This window comes from Oxyura jamaicensis, chromosome 4, assembly GCF_011077185.1.
Source record: "Oxyura jamaicensis isolate SHBP4307 breed ruddy duck chromosome 4, BPBGC_Ojam_1.0, whole genome shotgun sequence".
Classification (NCBI taxonomy): Eukaryota; Metazoa; Chordata; class Aves; order Anseriformes; family Anatidae; genus Oxyura; species Oxyura jamaicensis.
Window position 1 is genome coordinate 63,058,485 of NC_048896.1, and position 25,201 is coordinate 63,083,685.

The following is a 25,201-nucleotide window of genomic DNA, read 5'->3' on the forward strand; positions in this document are numbered from 1 at the left end:
TAGACGTGATACTCTTACTTACTTTTTTAAAAAAAATGAGTGACATTAAGTGACATAAGCACAGCAGTATTACGAATTCTTTGTAAAGTCAGAAGATAATTATATTTTGGTAGAAAATTACTGAAAAATTCAGTTTTATCCTGCATAATGTGAGTTAACTATTAGGTTCCAAAATTATTCCAGAAGGGTTCCTCTACTTCTCAAAGAAACTGCAATTTTAATTAGATATTAGGTGTTAATTTATAGCACACTAGAGACATTTTATTGTTTAATTAGTTCATGACAACTTTTTAAAATAATTCCTTTCAGAACCTCAGGCTATATTTCAAAAATAAATTATGAACACTAAGTCTTCTGGCTAACATAACAATAAAAAAACACCAACAGTGACATATTTTATTCTTACCTATTCATACGAACTTGTGTAGCAATTCTATCAAAGCACAGAGCTACTAATGAAACATGAGTCACGGTTTTACCAGAAGAAACCCCTGGGGATTCATCAACGGATGCTTGTAGTAAACACAGGTTCACCTATATGTAAAATTTCCCCAAAGAGTAAAGAAATTTAGAGAAACATTACATTAATCATACATCACAAACTTCTGATACAATCTTCTCTTAAACTTATGAGTAAAATCAAACTTTTAAATATAAAACCTCCACACCAAGACATAAAAACATCACTCACAGATATTGCAGTCAGTTATCTCTATAGCAATTATTTAACTTGCACACCTTTACCTACCCTAAGATCGAACATCTCCAAAATAGTCTACCCTACTCATCACATTCGTTATCTATCACAGATACAGAACTTCACTTAAGTTTTCTAGTACACACAATAAGAGTAATTTATGAGTTACATGTCTACCAATAAGCTAAACAAAAATTCTTACCTTTGGTACACTAACGTTGGCCTGAAGGCCTTTAATTGTCACATTATCTTGCTTAAGTGAGAGATTTGTCTGTGCGGGTCCCTGGTTTGTTGTTCCTGTAGTAGTGGCATCTATTTTTGTTCCTCTAATATCCTGCTTGGAAGATAACTTGGAGGGGAAAAAGGTGATAACACTTAATAATTTATTCTCATTGAAACTTGGAATTGCTAAGCTGAAGTGTTTAGCAGCTCTGAACTGTTCAGCAGCACTGAACTACAGCGAGGTTCTGAGTACATTTAAAGCACAATGACAACATTTCTAGAACAAGGACTGTAGCACATACAGGTATGTTAAGTTTAGATACCAAAGGATAGCAATGCCATTCTAAAATAAACTTTTTAATGACCAGATTTCAGCTAAAAGCTTGAGTTCTACATGTAGCAGCTATACAGAAAAAGTCGTTATGAAGTAAGTAAGTAGTGTCAATTATACTGTGAAGTCTAAGAAACGCCAAATGAAAAATATATAAATTTAGTCATTAACTTAGACAGAAAGAACTCTTAACTCAGTACAACTACCATAAAATTCTTTTCAAGCTAAATTAACATAGCATTTAGCTACTGTACCTCAAACATTGAATTCAATTAGATCTTTTTCTATGTAAAATAAAGAAATGACTATTCTTTCACGATTTTGGATAATTTTCTTGTTCCCTTCCTTACATTTTCTGAGAAGCTTGTTTTGCTGTTCTGTACAGCATCTTGAAGAACTTTGCAGTGCAGATCATCAACAATAGCTGCTGGGTGTCGAGAGCTCGCACAATGCACCATTGCTTCTATATACCTGTGAGAGGGAACAAGCCCACAACAGGACACTTAAACTTCCAGTTTCACATAACACACCATCTGTAGTATTTAATTAACACTGCAAAGAGAGAAATTAAGCACAGAGAGAAGGAGAGAAAAAGTGTACTTTCAAGGTCACAATAATGTCCTTCTAGCTTATTTATAGGACAAGCAGAATAATATTCAATGGCTGCAAGGTACTGCCATTCCATCAGTCATGTATTATTCAGTCCTTTTACCTAAACCTCTGCTCAACCTAACAGCTTTGAGACAATTTTTATTATAACCAATTAACACCAAAGTAGTAAAAATAAAATTAGTTACCTGTCCAACGCTTCTGCTACAAGAGGAGTCAGAACTACATCTACAGTGCCTTTAACTTCTACTATTGCTGTTGTCCTTGTCTGGAAGACTGGGTGATCCAATGTCCATTCTTCTGTTATTGTTTCATCATCTGTGTTTTCTGCAGACTTCTTATCCAAAGGAGTGTAAGGTGTACTAAACAAGTCAAATACATATTAATAATCCAGGTTTGTGAAAGAAATACAAAAGTGTACATCACTAAATGCTTGCATCTTGTGTATTTTTTTAATACTTTAATAGGACTCCAACATACCAAAACATCAGTCTTGGATGGTAGACCCGAGACTAAATCAAAATTCATCCAATTCAAGGGAAGAGTCTACAGGCATTAAAAGAGTTAACTCCTTAATAATGAGACTATGTATACATAATAAACTGATGTGAGGTTATAGCACATATTAGAAAACGTTCCTTGTCATGAACAATGTATAAGAACAGGTCTTCAGCTTGTGAAAATTCTCCTGAGGCACTCTAGGTATCATTTTAATACTCAGTAAAAGGCATACAATAGCAGGTTTCTTTTTCTGCATAGCTGAGAGAGCACACAATTTCAGGGCAAGGCCCTTACTGAGATTCAAGTTCAGTTTTAGGCAATGCAATGGGCACTTGCTATAAGCACTTTCCAAAATCATTTAAGTAAACTGCCATTGTACTTTCATTTTGACCCAAACCAAATATTCTGTAATAAAATACCTTGCTTTGAAATAGATCGGTACTAAAACTAATGCTAAAAATCAAATTTGAATGGGCTAGCAAGAGCCAAAATACTTTACTGGAGTATTAGGGGAAAAAAAAAAAAAAAGTTTTAAAAATGTTACACAATTTTCAACTTACTTAGATGTTGATCCTGTAAGCTGCATGCCTCTGTCCAGTAATGAATTAGCTGTGAGACCCTGCTTAACAATCTAAGAGAAAAGTACAAAGAAATATATTACATTCCTTCTATATAACAAAAAATACCCAAGGATTATTCAAATGAAGATTCTCCTGAGTTTATTTTTCTTAAAAGAATCCTTCACATGCACATACTCCAATCTAGCGTAAAAAAATAAAACTTTGATTTAACTTTTTCAATGGCTTGACATTAGATTATGAAGTTTGTGCATAGATGTATAGTGACTAATTGACTACAAAGTGATAACAAGATGAAATTCCAGAGCTTAAACACCTATTATCTATCAAGTCATTTCGATTATGTTTCATATATTTCATTTCAGTTCTTTCCTTAAATACATATGCTGGAAAAAATGCAAACGTACAAAAATAGTTTTATCAAATTATTCATTTCAAATTTACTCTAAATTAACTCATTTACCATTCAGCATTAAATACCATCAATATTCAATGTACTGCTACTAAAATTTCTTTATAATACATATTTTAAACAAAACTCATGTAAATATCCTTCAGCTGTATATCGTCCAACAAGTCCCATTTCTAATACAATAACAATAATTCAGAACACGCATCCTATTCACGTAGTCTAACAATCATTTTCTTTTCCACAGTCTCCCAGCCACACAGTTGAAGACTTGAAGTCAGAATTCCAAAGTATTTCTTGACTAAAAGCCAAGAAGGTTCAAGTGTCTCATGACTTGATTTATACAATGTGTATATTAAACAATTTGAACTTGTCTTGAATTTTTACTCGTTTCTCTACTCTTCCTTCCTCTATCTTTCATACCTTAAAAGTTGGGATAGAAAGCTGCTCAAAAGATGATGAACTTTCTTCACTGGTTGGCGTGTCAAGGTCTAAGGGGCGATGTAATGAGGATTTTGAAGTTCTTTTGTTAGTTGGATGCTTTACCGACCAGTTGATCACCTGGAACTGTGTAAGATAGTTTTGGTAACACGCCATTACAGGCTGCTGGGAAGTTATTTGCTCACTTTCTACAGTCTTCTCAGATTCCATGACATACATATTCTCAACATGCTCATCTTCTCCACCTAAAGCTGAAACAAACGAAGCCTGTGATGGATGAGTCTTAATTGGCAATGTTTTAATGTCTTGACTCATTTCTCCATGGACAGTACTTGTTAAGGGCCCTTCCACACTGTGATAAATAGACCCTCTACTGTATTCAGTTTTCTGAGCTTGCTTTTTTCTCTTCTTCCTCCCTGGATAAGTTCCTGGTCCTTCATCGCTACTTATTGGCTCAAACTCTTCTGCTGCAGAAAAGTAGGCTTCGCTGTCAGCCATTGACATACTAGAATCCATTGAGCGGTACTGGTGAAATGAATTTGAATCTGCAGATGGTGTGTATGGAAAAGAACCAAAGCTCCTCCTCTGCTTTGGGGAGTCCAAGACATTCTCATCACTGCGAGACACATCACTGCTGAACTGCACACCAACTGCAACAGGCTGCTTGTCTCCGTAGAAGGCTGCTGTGAGGCTCTTGGTGCTGCCAAGCCGGGTGGAGCACACAGACGCCTGCCGTTTCAGTGGAGACCTCATGGGAGACTGACCAACAGGCCTTTCCTGGCTGCTAGGGGATGCAGGACTACCCTCTGCACCTTCACCTGCAACACTGGAAAAAAAAATACAATGGATGTTTCATTTGCTTATTTTATTCCCAGTGCTTCTCTTTACGTTATAAGAGCTGTCAAATGCTGCAGTGATTCTGTGATTTTCTGTTAGTATAGCAATTATATTCATAACACTGATTGCATATTAAATTCTGCCACTTGCTAGTCCGCTTGTCTACCTAAGAGAAGATAAAAACAAATGGTAATGGCAAGCATTGTCATCATACATGCTGGGTTTTCTAGCCAGATCAGGTAATCAACCCCTATTAGTTACCCAAATTTGCAATCAAACTAGAAAATGGATTTCGGCAGTGGCATTGAAATTAACTAACACTTAATAATCTGCTAAATATAAAGTGTGTTCTGTAATAACATGTTCAAGAGTCCAATTATACTTCCACCTGGACAGAAAGACTACTGACCTTCCACGACCATCTTCTCTTTTTGTACCAGACAAGAACTCCTTCTGTCCCAAGTGATCCTCGGTAGCAGAAGACGGGCTGTCTTTCTCACCTGCCAGCAAGGGGAGGGCAGCACTAGAACTGCTCGTTTCCTCTGAAGATGATGAGGAGCTATGGGAGCGCAATGGCACTTGTAGGCTTAGATGTTGTGCTTTTCTTTCTATTTCTATACCCATAGATCTACAGTCCCAGTCTTTTCGTTTTACACCGTTTGCTTTACCTAGGATCACGAAACAGGAAAGAAAAACTGAACAGCTGATAGCACATCTACAATGGCCTCTTTCCCACCCATTCAAATAAAAATCCTTATTAAGTAAAAGCCCTGGTTTTGAAAATGCATACATATACTAGCATACTTAATAAAAATGAATAAAATCATAGCAGCAAGACATCAAATTCTCTTAACAGACTGCTTTCTAGACAAGTAATACAAACACAAGTCAAAAAGCTTTTTCCTCAGATAGAATCTGCATGTTGATACGAAAATTCAGCATATGAAAGTTTGCTAACTATTATCAAGGCATTGTCTGCGCTCGGAAGAGCCCATACCACTACAGGACCTCTTGCAGAAGAACGCAACACGTACTACTCATTAACCAGAATCAGATAGACCACAAAAACCAATGTGTTGTTAGCAAATCATACTTTTGGGCAAATAGGAATTAAGTTAGAGAACAATGCATTCTCACCATCCAAAATTTTAGGAATCTCCTTAGTAATAATCCATTCTCCTGGCTGCAGTAATGACTGCCCATAAAACATATCAGATTCTGCACTTGTACTTGAGAAAGCAGAGCTGCTTGAAGGTGTCAGTTCCTCAAGTTTGAAAAAGTCTAGTCCAGTTAAAGTGCCACCAAAGAAGCGACAACCACCAAGACAGCCACATTTGTTCTTGCTTCTCTTATTCTTCAAATTATCATCAGGCCACAAAAACCACAATCTACAGAAAGGCAGAAAAAAAAGCAACAATGAGACCACATCAGATTTAGTACATTTAAATTCAGTGAAAACCAGATTAAAAGATATTGCCCTTATTTGTAAGCTCCTGTTTAACTTAGCATGAAACAAGTACACAAGATTTCTATCTGAAACACAGGTGTCGCACAAAATGAATGATTAGCTCCAGAAGGGAGCAAATCAAAAACATATGCAGTGCTGAGGCAACTGTGCCCAGGCACAGATCATATCCACCTGCCACAACATACATTCACAGTAACAACTCATTCTCTCAGCACAGAAGCAAGCACTGCAAACACTCCACACTAGTGTGTGTTGCTCATGCCAGAGGCAATTGCTCTTAGGAGAAACACGGAGTCACAGTTAGACCAGACGTTTTATTCACAGCTGCTCAGTCTGTTCAGAAATCTGTGAGGCCTATTTTCAGTCCAGCTTGAGAACAAAGGACAAATTGAATTCCCTTCCTCTCCCTGACCTTAATTTTGGAGATGAGGGAAAACAGAGAGAAAAATTTTGCCAAAAATAATAGTTTTGTATAAACCAAGCATATTCAAACCACCAACTTGATAGCTTAGTCAACATACTTAAAAAAAAAAATCTATCTTTAGATGACTCTATTAACTTACACTGAAAAACATTCAAATCCATCTCCTTCAAATCAATCTCTTACCTCTTTGTTCGGTTATCATGTGTCTCCAAGAAATGTCTCTGTACTTCATGTTTGGAAGGATGATCTGCAGCTAAAGCAATGTCAGCAGTGATGAGCCCCAAGTTGACAGATCCAGCTTCCAACCAATACGCCCTCCTTAATATTGGCTGAAGACCAGTTCTGCAATTGTTCACCTGCTCAACATATTGTCTCAATTGTAAGTCTTGAATAGCAGCACTTACACCTTCTCCAACTGACTGGTTGTGGAGGTTGCAGTTTGCAATACGGATAGTACCCATCTGAAAACATGAGTAAAAACATGTATTCTGAATACTTACAAGAGAAGCAAAGATAAAGTAGCCTTAAGTCAGTTAACACATCACCTATTACAACCCAGGAAAGTCTCAGTAAACTACTCTCTCCAAAGATGACATGGGAACCGCTTTTTATGTACAAGCACAGGCATACACACAAAAGAAGGCAAGCTTAGAAATTAGCTTCAGACAGTTTCCAAACAACAAAAATGAAGTCTGTACTTAGGAGTCTCCTGTTGTAAAGGGATCAAAAGAGAATTCCCAACTGTATACGTTATAATGAACCTTTAAAAAATTAAATCATTATTAATTTTTTTGGTGTAATCATAAAAAACAATAAATCTTCAATTTTTGAAATCACAGATCCATGATTTATTACTATAATTTAGGCTAAAATATAGACTTCAAATATACAGCCGTATTAACTTGTGGAACACAAACATTCAACTCCACGATTAATAAACACCTCCGCGAGAGAACCACATTAAATGGTGCAAAATTCAAGATACGTGAAGTTCCAAATCCTGAACCTCAACTCTGATCCTCTGTGTTATAATACCTTTGTTTCTGTGATCATATTCTACTTCTTTTACTGCTATAGCTCCAGTAATTTTGTGGAACCAAACAGGAGGCTACCCCCTCTCCTGTATCTGGAGAAGTTCTTGCTTTGCTCTCACACTTAGCTGTGGAAACAGGTCACGGTACAACCAGCACACCTGACCAGACAGAGTCAATCCTCCCCGACATTAGGGTACATAAAGGATGATGTAGCCCTGCCACCACATGCTTAATTTTAAAACTTCAAATGATATGAAGTTTCCTTCAATTTTTCTTGAAGGTGGATGAAGCTTCCTGCACAGCTTCAATCATCTCCAAGAAGTCACCATGAAGTACCTGAATTTTTCCAGTTTAATTTTCCAACTTTTGCAGCTGTCCTTACTTGCCCTGTGAAAAGAACCCACCCATGGAAGAGCTATTCATAGGGCTAATATTAAATTATTACTTCTCTCCTTTGTTACAAACTATAAAAGAAGCACCAGAAGTCCTTTTTTAAATATGAATGAAACTCATCAGGCATATAATTTTCTGTAGTGGTTCGGGTTATTAAGCAGCCTTTGATAATACTGCCATTCATATTTATGCCTGCAAACACACTTGATACTTGTGCCAATGCTTTATAATATTAGAATCAAAAGATTTTGAAGACTGAAATGCTTTTTTTCTTTTTTAACTGCCACATGGTAGCAAGCCATCCAAATGACAAGATATCACATCACTCAAAATGTATAAAATAATTGCTGCTCTCCTTCAGTTAGATTCTTGCTCATAATGTGAAGCTGTCCCCAGTGTCACATATTAAGCCTACCTTTTAAAACTGAATTTATTAATGGACAGCACAACTATTAGTCATTAGCAGTACAACGCTTTTCTCCTTTTCTTGTGTTACTGTACTTTACTGTCTCTTAACTTTTACTTAGCTACAATTTTCTCTTATATAAGATGAGAGAGAATATCAGCTCTTTTCTCCACATCCTTTTTTGAACAGAGACACCATGCAGTATTCCAGATTCAGTCAGGCAGCAGCACTAACACTCCTCCCATCTCTACCAATGATACATCTTAATTGAAGCACCCGTCTCACACAAGAGAACCATGAGTTATCACACAGTGACTTGTATACATTCCTTCTCAAACATGTCCAGTTGCTGAGTTACTAACTTACTGTAAGCGCTTTTACCAACTGTCACATACAGACACTAGCGTTTATATTGCCCAGTATTATTTTACTTTGTTACACCAGTCTTGCAGTTCACATTCTTATTTTGGCAGACATCTCCTCCTCCTAACCATTTTCCAGTATCATTAGTGAAAGTATTAAATATGACCCAAATTGACCTACTTCTGGCCCAGTCCAACCATTTTAACACCAACCTATCATTTAGTTTCAAATATTCTGCTTAGTCCACTGCATGTAAGCAAGCAATGAAATCAGACAGTGTGGTGGTTTTACCGTGCTAGGCAGCTGAACACCACAACCGCTCTCTCACTCCCCCTCCTCAGATGAGGAGGGGAAGAAGTGAAAGAAAAAACAACTCACGGGTTGAGATAAGGATAATTTAATTAAAGAGAAAAAAATATATATATTATTATTAATTAAACAATTCAACTAAAGGGAAAAAAGGGAAAGGGGAAGAGGGAGAGGGGAAAGGGAATAACAAAACAAAACAAGTAAAGGCTATGTGGAAGTGCAGAGGAAAGAAATTACTCTCTACTTCCCACAAATGAGCGATGCTTGACCACGTCCTTTGAAGCAGGGCCTCAACGCATGTAGCCGGTGTTCGGGAGGAGGACAGATGTTTTCGCAACGAGAGCCCACCCCTCCCCTCTTCTTCCTTTTTCCACCTTTTATTGCTGAGTGTGACATCATATGGTATGCAAAATCCCTTTGGTTGGTTTAGCTCAGCTGCCCTGCTGATGTTTCTTTCTCACTTTTTGCCCACCCCCTAGGAGGGTCCGAGAGAGTCCTGATACTGTGCCAGCACTTCTCAGCAGCAGACACAACACCGGTGTGATACCACTGCTGTTCTAGCTACAAGTGCAGAGCGCAGCACTGGATGGGCTGCTGCAGGGAAAGTTTCCATCCCAGCCAGACCCAGTACAGACAGCTATTCCAGCAAAAAATACAAAGAACCAAAATACTTTAATTGCTGTAAAGGTAAGTATTTTTTACCTTGATATTGGTGGCACAGCCATGTTCTACCACATACAGATCTGCTCCATCCATGGCTAAGCGTGTCATAGTGTACTTTAAGTCATCAGATGTTGGGCATGGCCCAGGGACACAGTTCATCTAAAAAACAGAAAGAGATTTAAACATACATAAGGAGTTTAAACTGAATTTTATTTCTTATTCTTTTATTTATGTTCTGTTTAGCAGAGGTCTAAAACTATAGCAATAAAATTACTTATTTAAGTAATAAAGTTACTTATTCTGCAATTGCAGCATGAATATGAGATGGGATGTTTCTTCTGTCCAGCACATGAGCAAACCCACCTGGCTCTCCTGGCAAAAAGAAAACTGAGCTCCCTAATAGAGAACATCACAAAAACTGGAACCTATACATTAAAACAAGACGGAGGTCAAGAGATGAAATTCAGGAATCATACTTTATATATCACAAGCCTCCTTAGGTCTTCAAGTGACTGCCCGTACAGAGACAAGCACCAAAAGCAGAATCCATGAGGACAGACAAATGGTTATCTGTTTGCTTGGGGCATAGCAGTAGGAATCCCATGTTAAAAAAGAGGTCCATGGAAACCATAAGCTGTTGACTTAAGTCTCCCATCAAAGCACAGTTTCATCAATAGAGGGTAAGGGGGTGAAAGTGTTCAAGGAATGCAAAGGGAAGTATGATCCTTGTTTCTTAAGAGAAACTGAACTATGACATGTGCCTCTTAACTGTCACTGTAGAGGAAAGAACTATGCGTGACTCCTGCTGGCATTATTTCTCAAAATAATTCATACAGCACTAAAACATGGTGTAAATCCACAGGAAAATACAGATAGAATTGCTTTTCTTTCTAAAACACATCAGTTATCCAGAGGATATCCAATCTGACCACATATTCCATGTGTCTCGATAACTAAGTCTGGATCTGTAAACTGTTCCAAAGAGCCTGTACGAATACAGTGAGCAATAAGACAGATGAAAGGTTACCTTAGAGTCACAAAAACGACGATCAATTCCATGCTGGCATATTATAACAGATTTTGGTCTTTCCAGTTCAAACTCGCGGCACACTACATGAAACACAAAGGTCTGCCCCCATTCCAAAAGACATGCAAGCTGTAAGGAAAGATGTTGTCTAATAGTAAGTATGCAAAATGAACTTACAGGATTCAACAGATTACTGAAAGAACATCACCAAAGGTCAGAAGGTGAGCAAGAGTAAAACCAAATAGAAGGCCCTACCATAACATTCTGGCTTCATTACCTTGCTTACACATAGCCTATGGCTAACCCTAAATCATATCTTAATATAAGAAAATAGCTTTATTCTTATGGTCAACCAGTCTCTTCATTGTAAAGACACAGCTCACCTTATTTCACCTCATAAAATGCCTCTAAATACCCTAACACCATTCATAATTTAAATGTCAGACTTCCTTGCATATAAGTAACAAGGTTACGTTTAGAAAGCATAGGAGGAAACTGGCCAAACAGAACAGGGCTGAATCTCTCTGGATCTGGTAATTAGCCAATTGCTGATTTAAATCTTTTATATAGTTAGCTTATTCATAAAGGAAATGAATCATAACTGTCTGTCTCTATTATGAGAGGGAAATGGGTTTTCTTTGGCTAACCAAAGGAAGGGGCACTTTAAATCAGGAGTAATTTAACTGGAATTTAATATAGCGATGACTGTCCTGCACAAGATCTCTCTTTCTCCATTTAGTTGTATACCTTCACAATTTTTTGCAATACATCACACTGGGGAAGGAAAAAGACAATGACCTTGAAAGAGCAAGTTCAAGTTCTGCTTCACAGCAGTGCTAACAAGAAAGTAAAATAAAACTCCTGTATTAAATATAAAATTGAGAATGGTTTTTTATGGGAAGAAAACCCTCAATTTCCGTCAAACATTTCAGAAGAGTCCTCGAAATCTTATAATACTTTTGATTAACTAGGTTTAATCTTGAAGCTTATAGTACTGGAGTAAAAGCAATAGCTTGTGTAAATCAGTAGTAGCATTTGGGGAAATACCTCTACAGAAGTCTGTACATGCAGCATGAATATGTATCTGGACTCTTTTCTTTAAATTTACAGAAATTGCCTGTAAGCCCGATTTTGATTGTGTTTGCTGCAGAAGTCTTCTACTGAAAGAGTTGTTTAAAGCCAGAAATTTAGGCATTTTTTTCAAGGAATAAAAGGATGCAGAAGTACCTTAATAATCAAACTGTAACCAGGAAATAGAGTTTATGTATTTTTCTCATGCTTCACAACACAGTGATAAAGCAACCTTTTCTAAAGATCTCACAGCCCACATCAGAAATAAATCAAAGGGATTTGTCTGATGTGTGCTCGGAGCCACTATATATTGAAAAATGAAAGCAACAAAAATGGCAAAAACTAAAAGTAGTTAACACAAAGACCGATCTAAGAAACTTGAACACTGAAAGCAAACTATGTTCCAGCGAGACCAAGCATCAAAAGTTATGAAGCTACCAGATACTCTTCTGCTGACGTTTGCCCATTCTATCTTCCAACAGATCATCTCATTTTTCTCCTACTTTAAAACTTGGCTTTGTCAGTAGCTTTCTAATGAATGCCAAAACTTCATCTGCAAGATAAATCCTTGCCAGCTGCTCAATTTGATATCCTTCTTACTGGTAGCATCCCTGCAAACAAATGCCTACGTATCTGCATGAACCTTACATGTGAGGGATAACAAATTGCTTTTCAGACTGCAATCACAACTGGATACTTCATTTGCCCTTCCCAGAGTGTTAACCAGCAGGGTAACAAACCTGCATCTCCAGTATTCAGCATCATAAAATCAAAGTAACCTGAGAGGAAGCCAAAGGCAACTTATCTAAGAATCTCTTATCTAAATTTATTCAATAGATTTTTCTTTCTCCTCTTTGTCATGTTACCTAGTTTATGGCTGAAAAGGTCTCAAAACAGCTGCTCTGTTTAGAATAGTAGTATTTATTCTACATTAAATCACTTAGAGTACACACAGATACTGTGGTTGCTTTTCTAATCAGTATCTAAGTACATTAACTTATATAGATGTAACATTAATGTGTTTACACAGTGACAACAGTATTTGCTCATACTCTGTTACGATCACCCTTATAAATGCTCATAAAACACCAGCCACCCTATTACATCTAGATGTAAAATGAACATCAGATTCAGCTCATTTGGCACCTTCTAACCATAAAAATGTCTGTATTTTCAAACTATAAACTTAAGGTTACTTAAGGCATTGCATATATGCTAATGCATCCAATTCAGCTGTGACTACATGCTTTCCAAAATCCATGCTATGCCAGTACTGCAAGGAAGAAAAAAGGTAATACTTTATAGCAAATTGCTAGATGGTACCTGTGGTGCTGTAACTTTGGCTGTGAGACTTCCAGCCTGCACATCTATCAGCCATGCATATTCCAAAGTATCACTTCCAAGAGGCAAACCTTCCGCTGAAAACATCGCGTGAGCACGCAGCTGCAGGCCTGACAGACTAATGTGTCCCTCTCGAAGAACTTCATCCACCGAAGGTCTCTGTTAAAGACATGATAACATTTAAGTTACAATTAATATTTTCAAGAGTATTTCATTAGAAAGTGCAGAAAACTGTAATCAGAGATATTTGATACACATTCATTTTCACCTCTTAAATCCTGTTGATTTTTCTATGATTCTATGATTATACATTTAGTCCGTCCCGAGATTTCTCACCATTAAGCATGCAACAACATATATGCAAATCCTGTGGGTGGAAGGGATCCTCATCTAACCCAAGTTTGTTTTAACCAATAGCAACCATCATCAACTTTCCCTTCCCCAAAATTCAATTTTAAGATCATTACAACTTCCCCAATACATACACACCCACAAAAACACAAAACTGGACTACTACCTGATAGTTGTCATTCAGAAACAAATTCACTGGAGACAGTACAAGTTGAAGCATTGTTTCTCTAAAACCTTTCTTCATCTCAAAACACAACCTTTCCAAGAAAGCTGTAGGGCATTCAGGACCATCTGGACTGCAATGCTAAAGTAAAAATCAAACAAAACCATTTCAGAAATCGAAAATAGACAACACTGTTGAAATTGTCAGATTAGAAGCAAAGCTGTAAGCAGGAAGTTTGCTAAGTTTCCTTCAAATTGATACTTAAAAAGAAGCCCATGCAACTTGAAAAACTTTTCAACAATTACATAAAAACCCATTTGGGTGAACCCAAACCTTTAGACTATTATTTAAATTCCTGAGGATCCCTCACAATGCAGCTGTACAAAGCAGCATGCACCATTAGAGGACAGGATTGTTAATTAGCAGATAAAACATAATGGTCAACTGATGAACAAATCATAATGAACAACTGATGACATAAATCAAGTTTATTGAAAAAATAATAATTTTTAAAAATCTCCAGTTCACCTTCCAGATAAGCAAAATCAATCACATCTCAAATTGCTTTAGACAGCCACAACCATAGTAAAGAGTAGTCAGACCTTTTAAAAAGCACCTCCCTAACCTAATGTTCCAGGGAGTTACATTTAACTCCAGATTACGAAACTGGAAAAAAAAAATGCTGCTTATAGCAGCAAAATATTTTAAGATTCTAAAGCACTTACCACTGGCAACCGCCCATGCACTTTGTACAAGTTAACAAGTACAGTAATATCCCAGGGACGTAAAGTAAGAGGGTGAACTGGCTTGACTGAACTTTCATTTTCCTTTTTGTCATTTTCCACTCCAACAGCTGTCCACCCAGAGCTTGAAGACGTAGAGAGTGACAAAACAGGGCTTGAAATAACTTCTTCAAAATCAGTGTACATGTCATCTTCTCCAAAATAATTTTCCTGAGAAAATGAATTATTTACTATGACCATAGGGAAAACAAACTAAAAACATACAGGCAATGAAGTACAAATCCAACCTTCTTCTGTATGTTAGTCCTCCCTAAAATAAGCCATGTATCTACAACCTATAGCTGAAGAAATGTAAATAGTTTTATTTTATGAAAAACAGATAACTTAAGCGAGCAAATTCATGCCATGTGCTTTGCAGAACTGTTCCCAAAGCACCGGTATTCCAGATGCATGCAGTACAAGTAACTACCCTGAAGCACTATTACTGACATTTTTAAACACATTCTGTGCTTTTAAAGATAAAAAACTTCAAGAGAGTAAAAACACAAAAGAAGTCACACTTATCCACCTGGAGATTTCTGAAATTTTGTTGCTCTTACTGCCCTCAAAGGTTAGCCTGATATTAAAGTAAATGTAATGAACACATTAAGTCTCTCAAGAACAATTTTTTCAATGATGCAAAATTATATTTTCATGTTAAGTCAGTATGTGGGAAGTGTTGGGGCTTAAACATTCTGGAGCAAAATCCTTTCCAAGCAAAGAGGTTATAACGTGGACAAGAACACTGCTCCCAGGTTCATTCTGAGAAAGTAATTCAGTCCCTCAGCCTCTCACGTTGACAGAACTATTCCACCTATTACAAACCCCAGTGGCGATTTGTGAGATACAGACCAATTGATACTAGACAGAAGATCAAACTGAAGTAGATTTGAATTTTTGCACTTTGCAAAATTGTATTGCTTCCCTCTTCCCTTTTCTGTGCCTCATTTGCCTGCCAGACTTCCCGGTCCTTTACTAAGCACAAGTCTACAAAGCAAACAAGCAAAGATGAAGTGTACAACAGAGAGGAAAAAAAAAAGTAATTGCCAAGTATCCATGTCCTTGAAAAAGGTCTGCAGAAAAGGCAGGTGTTATTAGCCTTGAAATGATGACTCCCCTGGATACATGATTTTATTATCTTGTACTGAGTCTCCACAGCATTTATCGTGTTAATAAACTATGTATGAATTAAGCACTGCTTGGTACAAAAACCAAAATCTCTCTGAGGTTAAGCAAAGCTAACTGGCTTTGCTTTTTAACAAAGGGAAAAGATAAAAGACAGTGTCAGAAGACAGACGATGAAGTATTTTTACTATGCAGACCCAGCAGAGGGTGCTATGAACTCCCGTAACTTACTCCTGGTACCTTCTGCCAGGGATGCAGAAATTCACACATCATTCATTCCAAGCCAGTAAGCCATCCAGTACGGAGCACAGTGCACTACATCACAAACTACCTCCAAAGAACAGAATTTTTTTCAAAACTGCACAAATAATGCACATACAGGAATCTCTCCCATGTGTATTTAAAAAGATCATTGAAAACATACTGATAATAACAACTGAACCACAAGACAGGAAAATAAGCACTAAAGAAAACAAACCTAGGTATCTACTAAAAGATGCTGCCAGCACAGCTGGACAAACAGATGTAAACAGCCACAGAAATATTAAAAAGTACAGTGAATATGCATTTTCAAAAACAAGTTATCTAAACTTTCTCTTGAGATTTAGAAGATAAAGGCCAGTTTAAAACTGAGAAATCTACACTTCAAAAATTAAATAATCATAGAATCAAGGGACCTAACATAGCACTGCTTACATGTATCTCCAGAGGAAATGAGCACTGCAAATGTGAGCTTGCACGGAGATACAGCACCATGCTCTGGAGAACTTTAAATGCCATAAAGGCACAGGTTCTGATATATCTTTGCATAAAAGTAGTTGTTAATGTGAACTCTAGTCATAACCATGGATTTTTATGACCCTTTATCTTTATATATAGTATATATACACACACAACTTCACAAACGGAAAATTATGCTGATATAAGTCTCCACGTCTATACTGCAAGTCTCATAAGCCTGTGCCAAGTGAACTTAACCCAGCCATGCCCTATCACCAAAGTCATTCCAAACAAGCCCTGATGAAAATTTTCATCTAAATCCACATATTCTGCAGAATTCTCATTTTCTGTTTCAAACGAACCACTCTTGTTTCCTACATGCTTACATGCTTACCTTTATAGACAGAAAGGCTTTGAGCAGGGGTCCGTACAGGGTTATCTGGGAATCTGGGGAGAGTTCCAGTTCCACGTGGAGCTTATCCGAGGGCAGCTCTGAGGGGTCGAGGGGAAGGCGGGTTGAAGTTGTGGGAGATGAAATCACACTCTCAGCTGTTTTCTGCGATGGCCTCAGCACAGATAACATCGTTTCTTCCATTTCTGACACTTGGGAGTAAAAGAAAGAAGAAAATACATTTTGATTACGTTAGGCTTCTCATGGATGAAATTCTACAAATACAAATGTGTAACAAATATACAACTTTATGCATCTTTCTAATTTGGATTCCATAACTATGTTAACATAGCTATGCTACAGAACAGGTTTCTCATGCTTAGTAGATATGAGAAGACAGGAAAATAGAGAACATTTTAGTCAACGTCAACTATGCAAGAGAAAACAATCCTCCAAGTTATGAAAAAAGATCAATTTATTTATCTTGCTTTTCAAATTAAACAAAGACCTGCTTTTATTTCAGTGTAGCAGAATTCCCACAACCACATATCTATTGCAGAACAAACAAATGTGCATAAACAGGCACATTTCAGAAGTTGTATTAGAAATGTATTCTGAACCAATGATTTTGTAGGCCAGAATTTCCTCTCAACTCTATTAATCTAGTCACAAAAGAGTTCAGAAATTCAAAATTTTATTTTCCATTTCCTCTTTTTACTTGGAGCAAAAGAGAAGTGCTTTGTCTTTTTTAAGTGAAGAAAGGCCAATAGAAGGAAGTGAATAACTGTAAGTGATCGTCAGGAAGGAAAGAACTTTATGGGAAAGTGATATAAAATTGTTGCTCCTTATGGAGTTAGACTTCAGGTGCTAGTTTAACTGGAAGAACCAGCACATGCAGAACTACACTGAATACACATATATAGCCAGCAAACTACCTTCAAGGCTTTAACCTACCATTTATTGCCTATAATGCTTGTTCAGTGCCTGCATTATGTTACGTAAATTAGCTAAATGCCACAGTGAGAACACCACTTATTTGGAAACTGCACCTCTTTGTTATGCAACATATGAATTCCTCAGAAACCTAGTGTTCTATCAATTGTCACAGAATAAAATACAGATGGATATTACTGTCACAAACACACTGTGTCAGCATCACAGGATCAAATCCAACTGTAGAAGTGAGCTCAACTTGATTCTTTGAAGGATTATTCCTTGAAGGAAGCTCCAGGTGAAATTACCTGTGTATATACAAACTTCCAAAACCAGGTTCAATAGCTATGATTACAAGTGAATGTTTTCAAATTTCAAGTATGCAAAAGTGACACAAACTGACAGAGTCTCAAAAGAGCACTTAATAAACATCTGCAAGGTGAATCTTATTTATCCTGTTTCATACTCTAAAATTTGAGTTTAGATTTGAATTGCTGGAACTCAAAACCTATAAGCCCTGTTTAGTCTCCTGTCTTCTAACACCTGCTCATTGAGGCCCATTCAAATTAGCTCTATTATTATTAGAAAATACCCCTTCCTTCCTCAGTTCTTCTTTCTTTATTCTCAACCTGAAAGACTTTTGTATCACTCCCTAACTTCTTGCATACCTCCCTGTGCACTTAAAATACTTGAACACAGAAATAGAAGTAAGGTATTCCACAGTTTTTGTTTGTTTGTTTGTTTTTTTGCAAGCACATATATATATTTCACCTTTAGAACTTTGAAACAAGCATTCAAGTATTTTCAACATTTAAAATTAACTTTTGAATTTTGAAATTACTGTTAGACTTGTTAGTGTAACACTCATACCTGTCTGCCATGGTTCACTTCAACAGTGCTAGCTACAATGAAATCTCAGAGTTTCATATACATAAATGTAACATGATGTTACTGGATCTCATAGAGTTTTTATTAAAATCATAAGACAAACGTCATAACATTCAGGGGAAAAAGACTTAGAAAGTTTAAGTACTATAATACTGCCAAAAATACTGTACTTCATATTTAATATACTAAGTGATACTTTATGCAGTAACCTATTTAAGAGATGTACTTTGTTAAGGACAAAGAGAAATTAACTACAGACAGTATCCTCTTTTTCCACAGGGAACTGGGACACTTTCTGAAATTTTGCATTGAAAGAGATGTTGACAGGTTTTAAATCAAAACTAGTGCATTCTAAATACTGGCATTCTCCCATTTGGAAAAAGAATAGTACAGTTCAAAATCAATTTCTGTAAATTTAAGCAGTTAAACCCAACCCAACAAAGTTGCAGCACTTCCTGAAACAAAACATGCTAAGAAGAAGGTATTGGCACTTACAGGATTGTTTTAACTGCTCATCTGCCTTTTGAGGATAAATTGGGTGCCATGAGTAGTCAATTGTAAACACAACACTCGGGACTGTCCAGCATTCAACCCATCCAGCCCTTTCAAGAAGAAACAGCATACTTTTATTTGAAGTACAAATAATTTCCCATTAACATGAGGTTGTTTCTTCTACTAACAAAATAAGTAACTATGATAAGTCAATATAGATACATAAACATATATCAAAATAAAACTCACTCTTCTTGAGTGATGTTGCGCCACTTGGGTTTGCCTGTTTTCTGACCACTCTGACATTCAGCAGAAATGCAAGATTCGGGATTTATTTTATTAGGCTGACAATCTTTCACCAACATAAAAAGGGAGTATTTACTAGGATGACAATCTGGTAGATACAAGCGAAGATCAACATCTTCTCCCTAAAAACCAAACATTAATAACAGAAGAGTTTATATACATTCACTTTACTTATACTGCTGCTCATACTATTTGCATGCTCACATGTACCATCATCTTCACTTTTAACAGGCAAAGCGATGCACAAGTCTCAATTTTCATGTGATTGCTGACCACAGCTCCCTCCAATCTGTAATAAAATCCTAAGAGTTTTGTAGTTCTTAGCAGTTTCAAGTCCAGTAACTTGAACATAAGAACACATCATAGGCTGTAAAACACAGGTGCATGGCTCTCAGGGATTCTTGTTCTTCTGTTGTTCAACTCATAATGCAAAGTTAGTGACTGGTACAAGACCATCCCGCATCTTAAATAAACCACACTTTTTTTTCTTTCTTTCAGAAATAACCTCACTTACTTTGCTATCAAATTATACAAACTTAACAACATCATCTTCAAATAGTTTTTATTGTTAGTAACCCCACACTGCTTCTATTTTAGAGAAAACAAATCAAGAATTACAGTGTTCCAAAGAATTTCCTGTGTACGTAAAAAAAAACTGTGAAAAATCTGAGGACCTCTTTCCAAAATCGTTTTGGTTACACATTCCAGAATTTTGTTTTTATCTTTAAACATGTGTTGGACTTTCATCTCTAATGAGAACAGACTTCCAAGTGATAAAATATATATATAGACACCCACAATATAACAGTATAATAAATATACATAGTGTATGTGTGTGTGTAAATATTATATATAAATATTGCATGCATATATATGTGTGTATGTACATGTATAAAATGAAAAAAATAAAACAGCCTAAGCTTGGATGCTTCATGTAATCAAGGCAAATATATTTACTTCTGAGTTAGTTAAAGAAAAATTCTATGAACAGAAAGTGAAAGATACTATTTTTCTTTCAGGAAAAAGTTTATGCAAAAGTTCCTAACTGAAGAAGAAAATGAAGTGAAACTATTTTACATTTAAAAGACAATGGGGCTGGGCAATGAGGGAAGAGAACTTACCTTTAAAGAGAATCTAGTATTGCATGTAGTTGGAACAAAGTCAGTGAAAGGCAGAGAGAAAACAATGTTTAATGTTTCTCCACAAGCTGCTAGATAAACTGGGAGAGAAGAAAAACAAGCAAAACACTGTTAGAATCACTCCCTGTTTTGTTCTCAGGCAAATTATCAAACATAGAGGTAAAAATTAAGGAAAAAAAAGTGTTTGTGAACTCATAACAAAGGAAACTGCTATGCATTTCGAGTATAAATTACTATGTTACTATGAAAGTATTCACCTGCCACACCTTGTCCCTTACAGAAGGGCATTGTACAATGAAACTGCAAGCAGAAAGAAATTCAACTGCAACTATTATCTCACGACTTGCTTTATTGCTTCACACACCGGTTCTTGGACAAAAACGGAACACAAAAAAACAACAACAAAACACAGGGCAAGTTCCAGGCTTCTGATAAAGTAGTGAGCTGTATTTTAAAAAATAAGACAAAAACATGGTTTTTTATGCTTTCAGCTGTCTTACTGAAGATGTCAAGATGTCATGGTTTCTGTTTACAAGCCATCTGCTGTATTAAGTCAAATATTCAAAGTGTCCTCAAAAATGAATGCTAAAATGTGATCTAGAACTACATTCCCAATAAAAGGTATATATTTGTACAAAATGCATAAAATAAGTGAGGACATGAAGCACTACAAGGATGGATAGCTTACGCATAACAACAGTAGCAAAATGGGTGGTTATCACTGAACGCATTTCATAGTAAATATCCTACCATTTTTATCATTTGTACATACACTTCTTTCAAATTAAAAAAAATGACCTCACCATTTTCTTGTTGTTTGGTGGAACAGTCAATCCAGTTGTGCTGATTTGCTGCCCAAATCATTTCAAATTGATGAAACATGACTTTGAAGTTCCACATATAAGGAACAAATGAAAAAATGTCAGGTGCACTATCACTGGACCAGTCTTGGATCAAATCTAAAATTACATAAAGTAATGAAAGATAAGTTAGTAGCAATCAAGTGAAAAAATTCTTTTTCTAGTTAACCTGGCTTTCCATATATTGTAAATCTTAAACATTTGTCCCTTTATAGAAAAAGGAAATTCTGTGAAAATTAATATAATTATATGAAGCATCACATCAATTTCTCAGGCAGATATTCCATCAACACTTGCTCTGAATCCATCTCTTATTAAGCTTGCTTTATAAGCTAGAATGCCATAGGTTTAATTGTGCTTTCTAGTTGACCTTTATTCAGTAGCAGTTACCTATTTACCTATAAGCACTGGACTACCAAATAATTGCCTTTGTTTTTCCCCTCAGATACTACGAACATGTACATGAGTCATACATCCCTACCACCAGGTCTAATACAGCAAATAATGTTGCTGTAGAAGCTCAGGGGTTTGCTCTGCACATGTTGGTAGACTACACTGTGGACTACAGCACTTTACAAAGGATGACTCTGGCCCAACTAGGAAGACAACTTTATTAGCATGGCACCATGCCTGCACTAATTAATCCTCCATCCAGCAGGGCTAATTAGCGCAGGTAGTGCCACATTGATGGGGATATATTCTTTCTGTTACTGCAGCTGGAAGATTCAGCATAGTTGGGTGATGCAGGGCTGCCTTGAGTACACGTATTCTTCTTCGCAGCCAAAATCCTAAGCAGCAAATTACTTTCTTTCATCATCTGTCAGCCACAGGGACATGTCCTAAAGCCTGAATAGTTGACACTCAGTCAACCAAAGAAGAGAAATATCAGATAAATCAACATCTCGGTGACAATTATTAAACAAATCAATAGCTCTGGTAAAATAAATTTGAAATTTAGGATCACTTAACAAAACTGCAGATCAAAGTTAGTTTAGATGTTAAAAAATAAATTATTCAGTATCTCTATTCATATATAAGATTACTGTGCAATTAGACAATAGCCCACAAAATACATCAGGAACTTTGTCCTCAGAAATAATCTGTTGTCCTAAATATGTGAAAACACATCACCCGCCTTTGTATACCTTTGTAAAATATAAAGAAATTGTAAAGAAATAATATTTAATTTCATATATAACTTATTTAATACAGCACATACCTGTGAAGAAGCTTTTCTGAGCAAAGATAAAATGATATGTTGCTTTATAAACCTCAAGTTCGCATTGCCATGTCTGTGGCATGTTCCATATCCGGGGATAACTGGCATTAATATGAAACTGTGAATGAGATATTAAAGCATCAGAATTATTTGAAAACATGAAAATGCTTGACCCTGTAGCTCAGCAGTTTTCACACATGTACTCTGCTGAATAATTAAAACACTTTTCCTGCTGGGATGAACAGAATGCCTCTCTCTCTTAATAATTTAATCTCACTCTGTCTTTCTGTGTTTGAAGGTCAAGTGTTAGTGTATTCATTTATGTGGAAAGGTATACTATGAACTTCTGATGCTGCTCAACAAATACACCATCTGTTACTTTAGATGTACCCAACAACTGATACGATGCTCAAAAATTAAACATTAAATTCATTACTTTAGTAAAGTAATTTAAAAACTATCAATAGAAATAATAAATATACAAAATTGTGCGCAATGCAATTGCTCACCCCCTACTGACCAATGCCCAGCCAGCCTCAAGCAGCGGCTGCTCCCCCAGTTACATGTATACAGTTATGTGTGTATATATATATAAAGTTCCTTAGATATCAAAGCCTTGTAAAATAAATTTAAAAGGCGTATTTCTGCACTGTCTACAATACTGAAGAACCGCTCTATAGTCAGAAAAATATGCTCTTTATTAAAAATTCTTTGAAGGCTGAAGCTTTGTGCTTAATAATGCAAACTTACAGCTAGCATTTCAGCTTCTAAGAGAGTCCGGTACTGCATGCTGCTGGTCGCATCAACATGTAGAAGCTGTCCTTTAATTGTAGGTGAATAGCCTAGAGATAAAAAGTATAAAACAAATATTCTAATGTAACAGTTACACACAATTAAGAAATTATAACCAATGATTTCAACAGTCCCCTAACAAAACTAAGAAATATCATGGTGGAAAATAGCACTGTGATAACTCTGTCCTCAAACATTGGTCAATTGAACAAGAGAACAAACATTTCAGCAAAAGGGCTTCAAACCAGCCAACAAAATGAATAAATCCAAAAACATACCCATAACTTTATCTCACCTTCACCTCTGACTTTGTAGTTTATTTTTTAAAAAATACTACTAAATTAGTTTTCGTAATGCATTTCTCACCATGATCCAACTACTACGTTAATCCTACCAAAAATGTCTTCCTATTTGATTTGACAATGTATATGTAACCTACTTCAACACACACATAGTTTACTGATGAACTTGATAGTAATTAGAAATTTTCATTCGGGTTTCTTAACCCAAATGAACCATGGAAGTGACTTCATTGTTTAAATACATAAATGATTTAATAACTTGCAGTGAAACATATAAGGAAATTCTTCTTGTTTCCTCAATTAATTGTATGTACATATTTACATGTACATACATATATATTTCTTTGTTTATGTATGAAATATATACAACTTACATAAGAACATAGAGGTATCTTAAAGGTAGAACACTGCAAGATGCTCACGCTTATATGAATTAACACAACTGCTCAGGAAAAACATTAAGAAAACAAATTACACTTAGCCTTAACTCACCATTTTCACCTACTGTCATGGGAATGTTTATCTCCAAATATGATCCTGCACCAACATTTACATGTACAGCGTTAGTTTCCTACATGATTTAAAATTTAAAAAAAATTAAAAAAGAAAGAAAAAAGTCCAAGCGTTATTTCTAGGCCATCAATATCAACCACTGTGTACTTTATGCCTCTAGCTATCATTATCCACACCCAGGTTAAAGAACCAGATGACTGAAGTCTTTCTTGTCTGCTGAAAAATTACTAATGAACTAACTATGTGCAATGAAACCAGACATAAAGTCACACTAAACCCTATTTATAAGAACAGCAACAAGGAAAAAATCCAACCCCACCAGGTATATGCATTTTTTGTTTCCCCCTGTATTCTCTCTCCCCAGTGATATCAGGTATTCATCCAATATCAGAAAAAATAATCTCTTCATCAGTGTGAGCTCCATCCTAATGGAAGGCTGAATGCACAGGATATGTCCAGATGAAATATTTCCCTGACTGTAGGAGCTGGCATAGCTTAAGATATAGCTTCAAGGCATAAAAGTAACTTAAAATAAGACAACAAATATTAATGCCTCTCAGCCAATATTTCTTCTTGAAGGGTTTACACCTAATCACAGAAGATTAGTACAATCCCTACCAGCTTTTAAAACATAACAAACACCTGAGACAACTAAAAATATGTACAGCCAAAAAGCACACTGTAATCACAGTAGAAAAAATGATTTTCCAGACAAGACTTCATTATTCACCCTATTTTTGGTAAAAAGCAAATCAATGGTGGCATCTGCAATTATATTCATCCGCAGCTCAAAAGCGAGAATCTGTCTTGGTTTCCCAGGCTGAGCGATTTCTGAGACTTTCATAACTTGGTAGTCTGGTGGGAAGAAAAATTTCCACAAGCAATCCCTAGTGGGAAGAAACAAACAAACAGACAAATAAAAACAGTTGGTTTTATTCACAACAGAAATATATATACATTTATGTATTCATTTGGTTCACTTAATGATTTTCCACTTAGTTATGCTGCTACTGAGACAAACAGTAGATACTGTAAAAAGACTGCTTATTTGGAAGACTTCCTGATGACAAGACTAACTCATTACCAAAATAAAACTCCAAA

General features: G+C 36.2%; 1 protein-coding gene across 10 annotated transcripts in view; it reads right to left on the minus strand.

The window, feature by feature from the left end:
* Nucleotides 1-25,201, minus strand: part of KIAA1109 (KIAA1109 ortholog) — a 115,029-nt gene that overhangs the window by 61,422 nt on the left and 28,406 nt on the right. For all 10 annotated transcript variants that reach the window (XM_035323487.1, XM_035323488.1, XM_035323495.1 and 7 more), the window contains exons 11-33: nucleotides 24,831-24,987; nucleotides 24,080-24,158; nucleotides 23,244-23,335; nucleotides 22,494-22,611; nucleotides 21,218-21,373; nucleotides 20,397-20,494; nucleotides 19,219-19,397; nucleotides 18,973-19,079; nucleotides 16,660-16,868; nucleotides 14,364-14,591; nucleotides 13,642-13,779; nucleotides 13,107-13,283; nucleotides 10,713-10,841; nucleotides 9,725-9,844; nucleotides 6,701-6,978; nucleotides 5,763-6,013; nucleotides 5,035-5,293; nucleotides 3,771-4,614; nucleotides 2,921-2,991; nucleotides 2,048-2,221; nucleotides 1,601-1,721; nucleotides 900-1,046; nucleotides 407-534 (exon numbers count right to left, since the gene is read on the minus strand). In XM_035323487.1, the coding sequence (XP_035179378.1) occupies nucleotides 407-534; nucleotides 900-1,046; nucleotides 1,601-1,721; nucleotides 2,048-2,221; nucleotides 2,921-2,991; nucleotides 3,771-4,614; nucleotides 5,035-5,293; nucleotides 5,763-6,013; nucleotides 6,701-6,978; nucleotides 9,725-9,844; nucleotides 10,713-10,841; nucleotides 13,107-13,283; nucleotides 13,642-13,779; nucleotides 14,364-14,591; nucleotides 16,660-16,868; nucleotides 18,973-19,079; nucleotides 19,219-19,397; nucleotides 20,397-20,494; nucleotides 21,218-21,373; nucleotides 22,494-22,611; nucleotides 23,244-23,335; nucleotides 24,080-24,158; nucleotides 24,831-24,987 (4,260 nt within the window). The remainder of the gene's footprint in view (nucleotides 1-406; nucleotides 535-899; nucleotides 1,047-1,600; nucleotides 1,722-2,047; nucleotides 2,222-2,920; nucleotides 2,992-3,770; nucleotides 4,615-5,034; nucleotides 5,294-5,762; nucleotides 6,014-6,700; nucleotides 6,979-9,724; nucleotides 9,845-10,712; nucleotides 10,842-13,106; nucleotides 13,284-13,641; nucleotides 13,780-14,363; nucleotides 14,592-16,659; nucleotides 16,869-18,972; nucleotides 19,080-19,218; nucleotides 19,398-20,396; nucleotides 20,495-21,217; nucleotides 21,374-22,493; nucleotides 22,612-23,243; nucleotides 23,336-24,079; nucleotides 24,159-24,830; nucleotides 24,988-25,201) is intronic.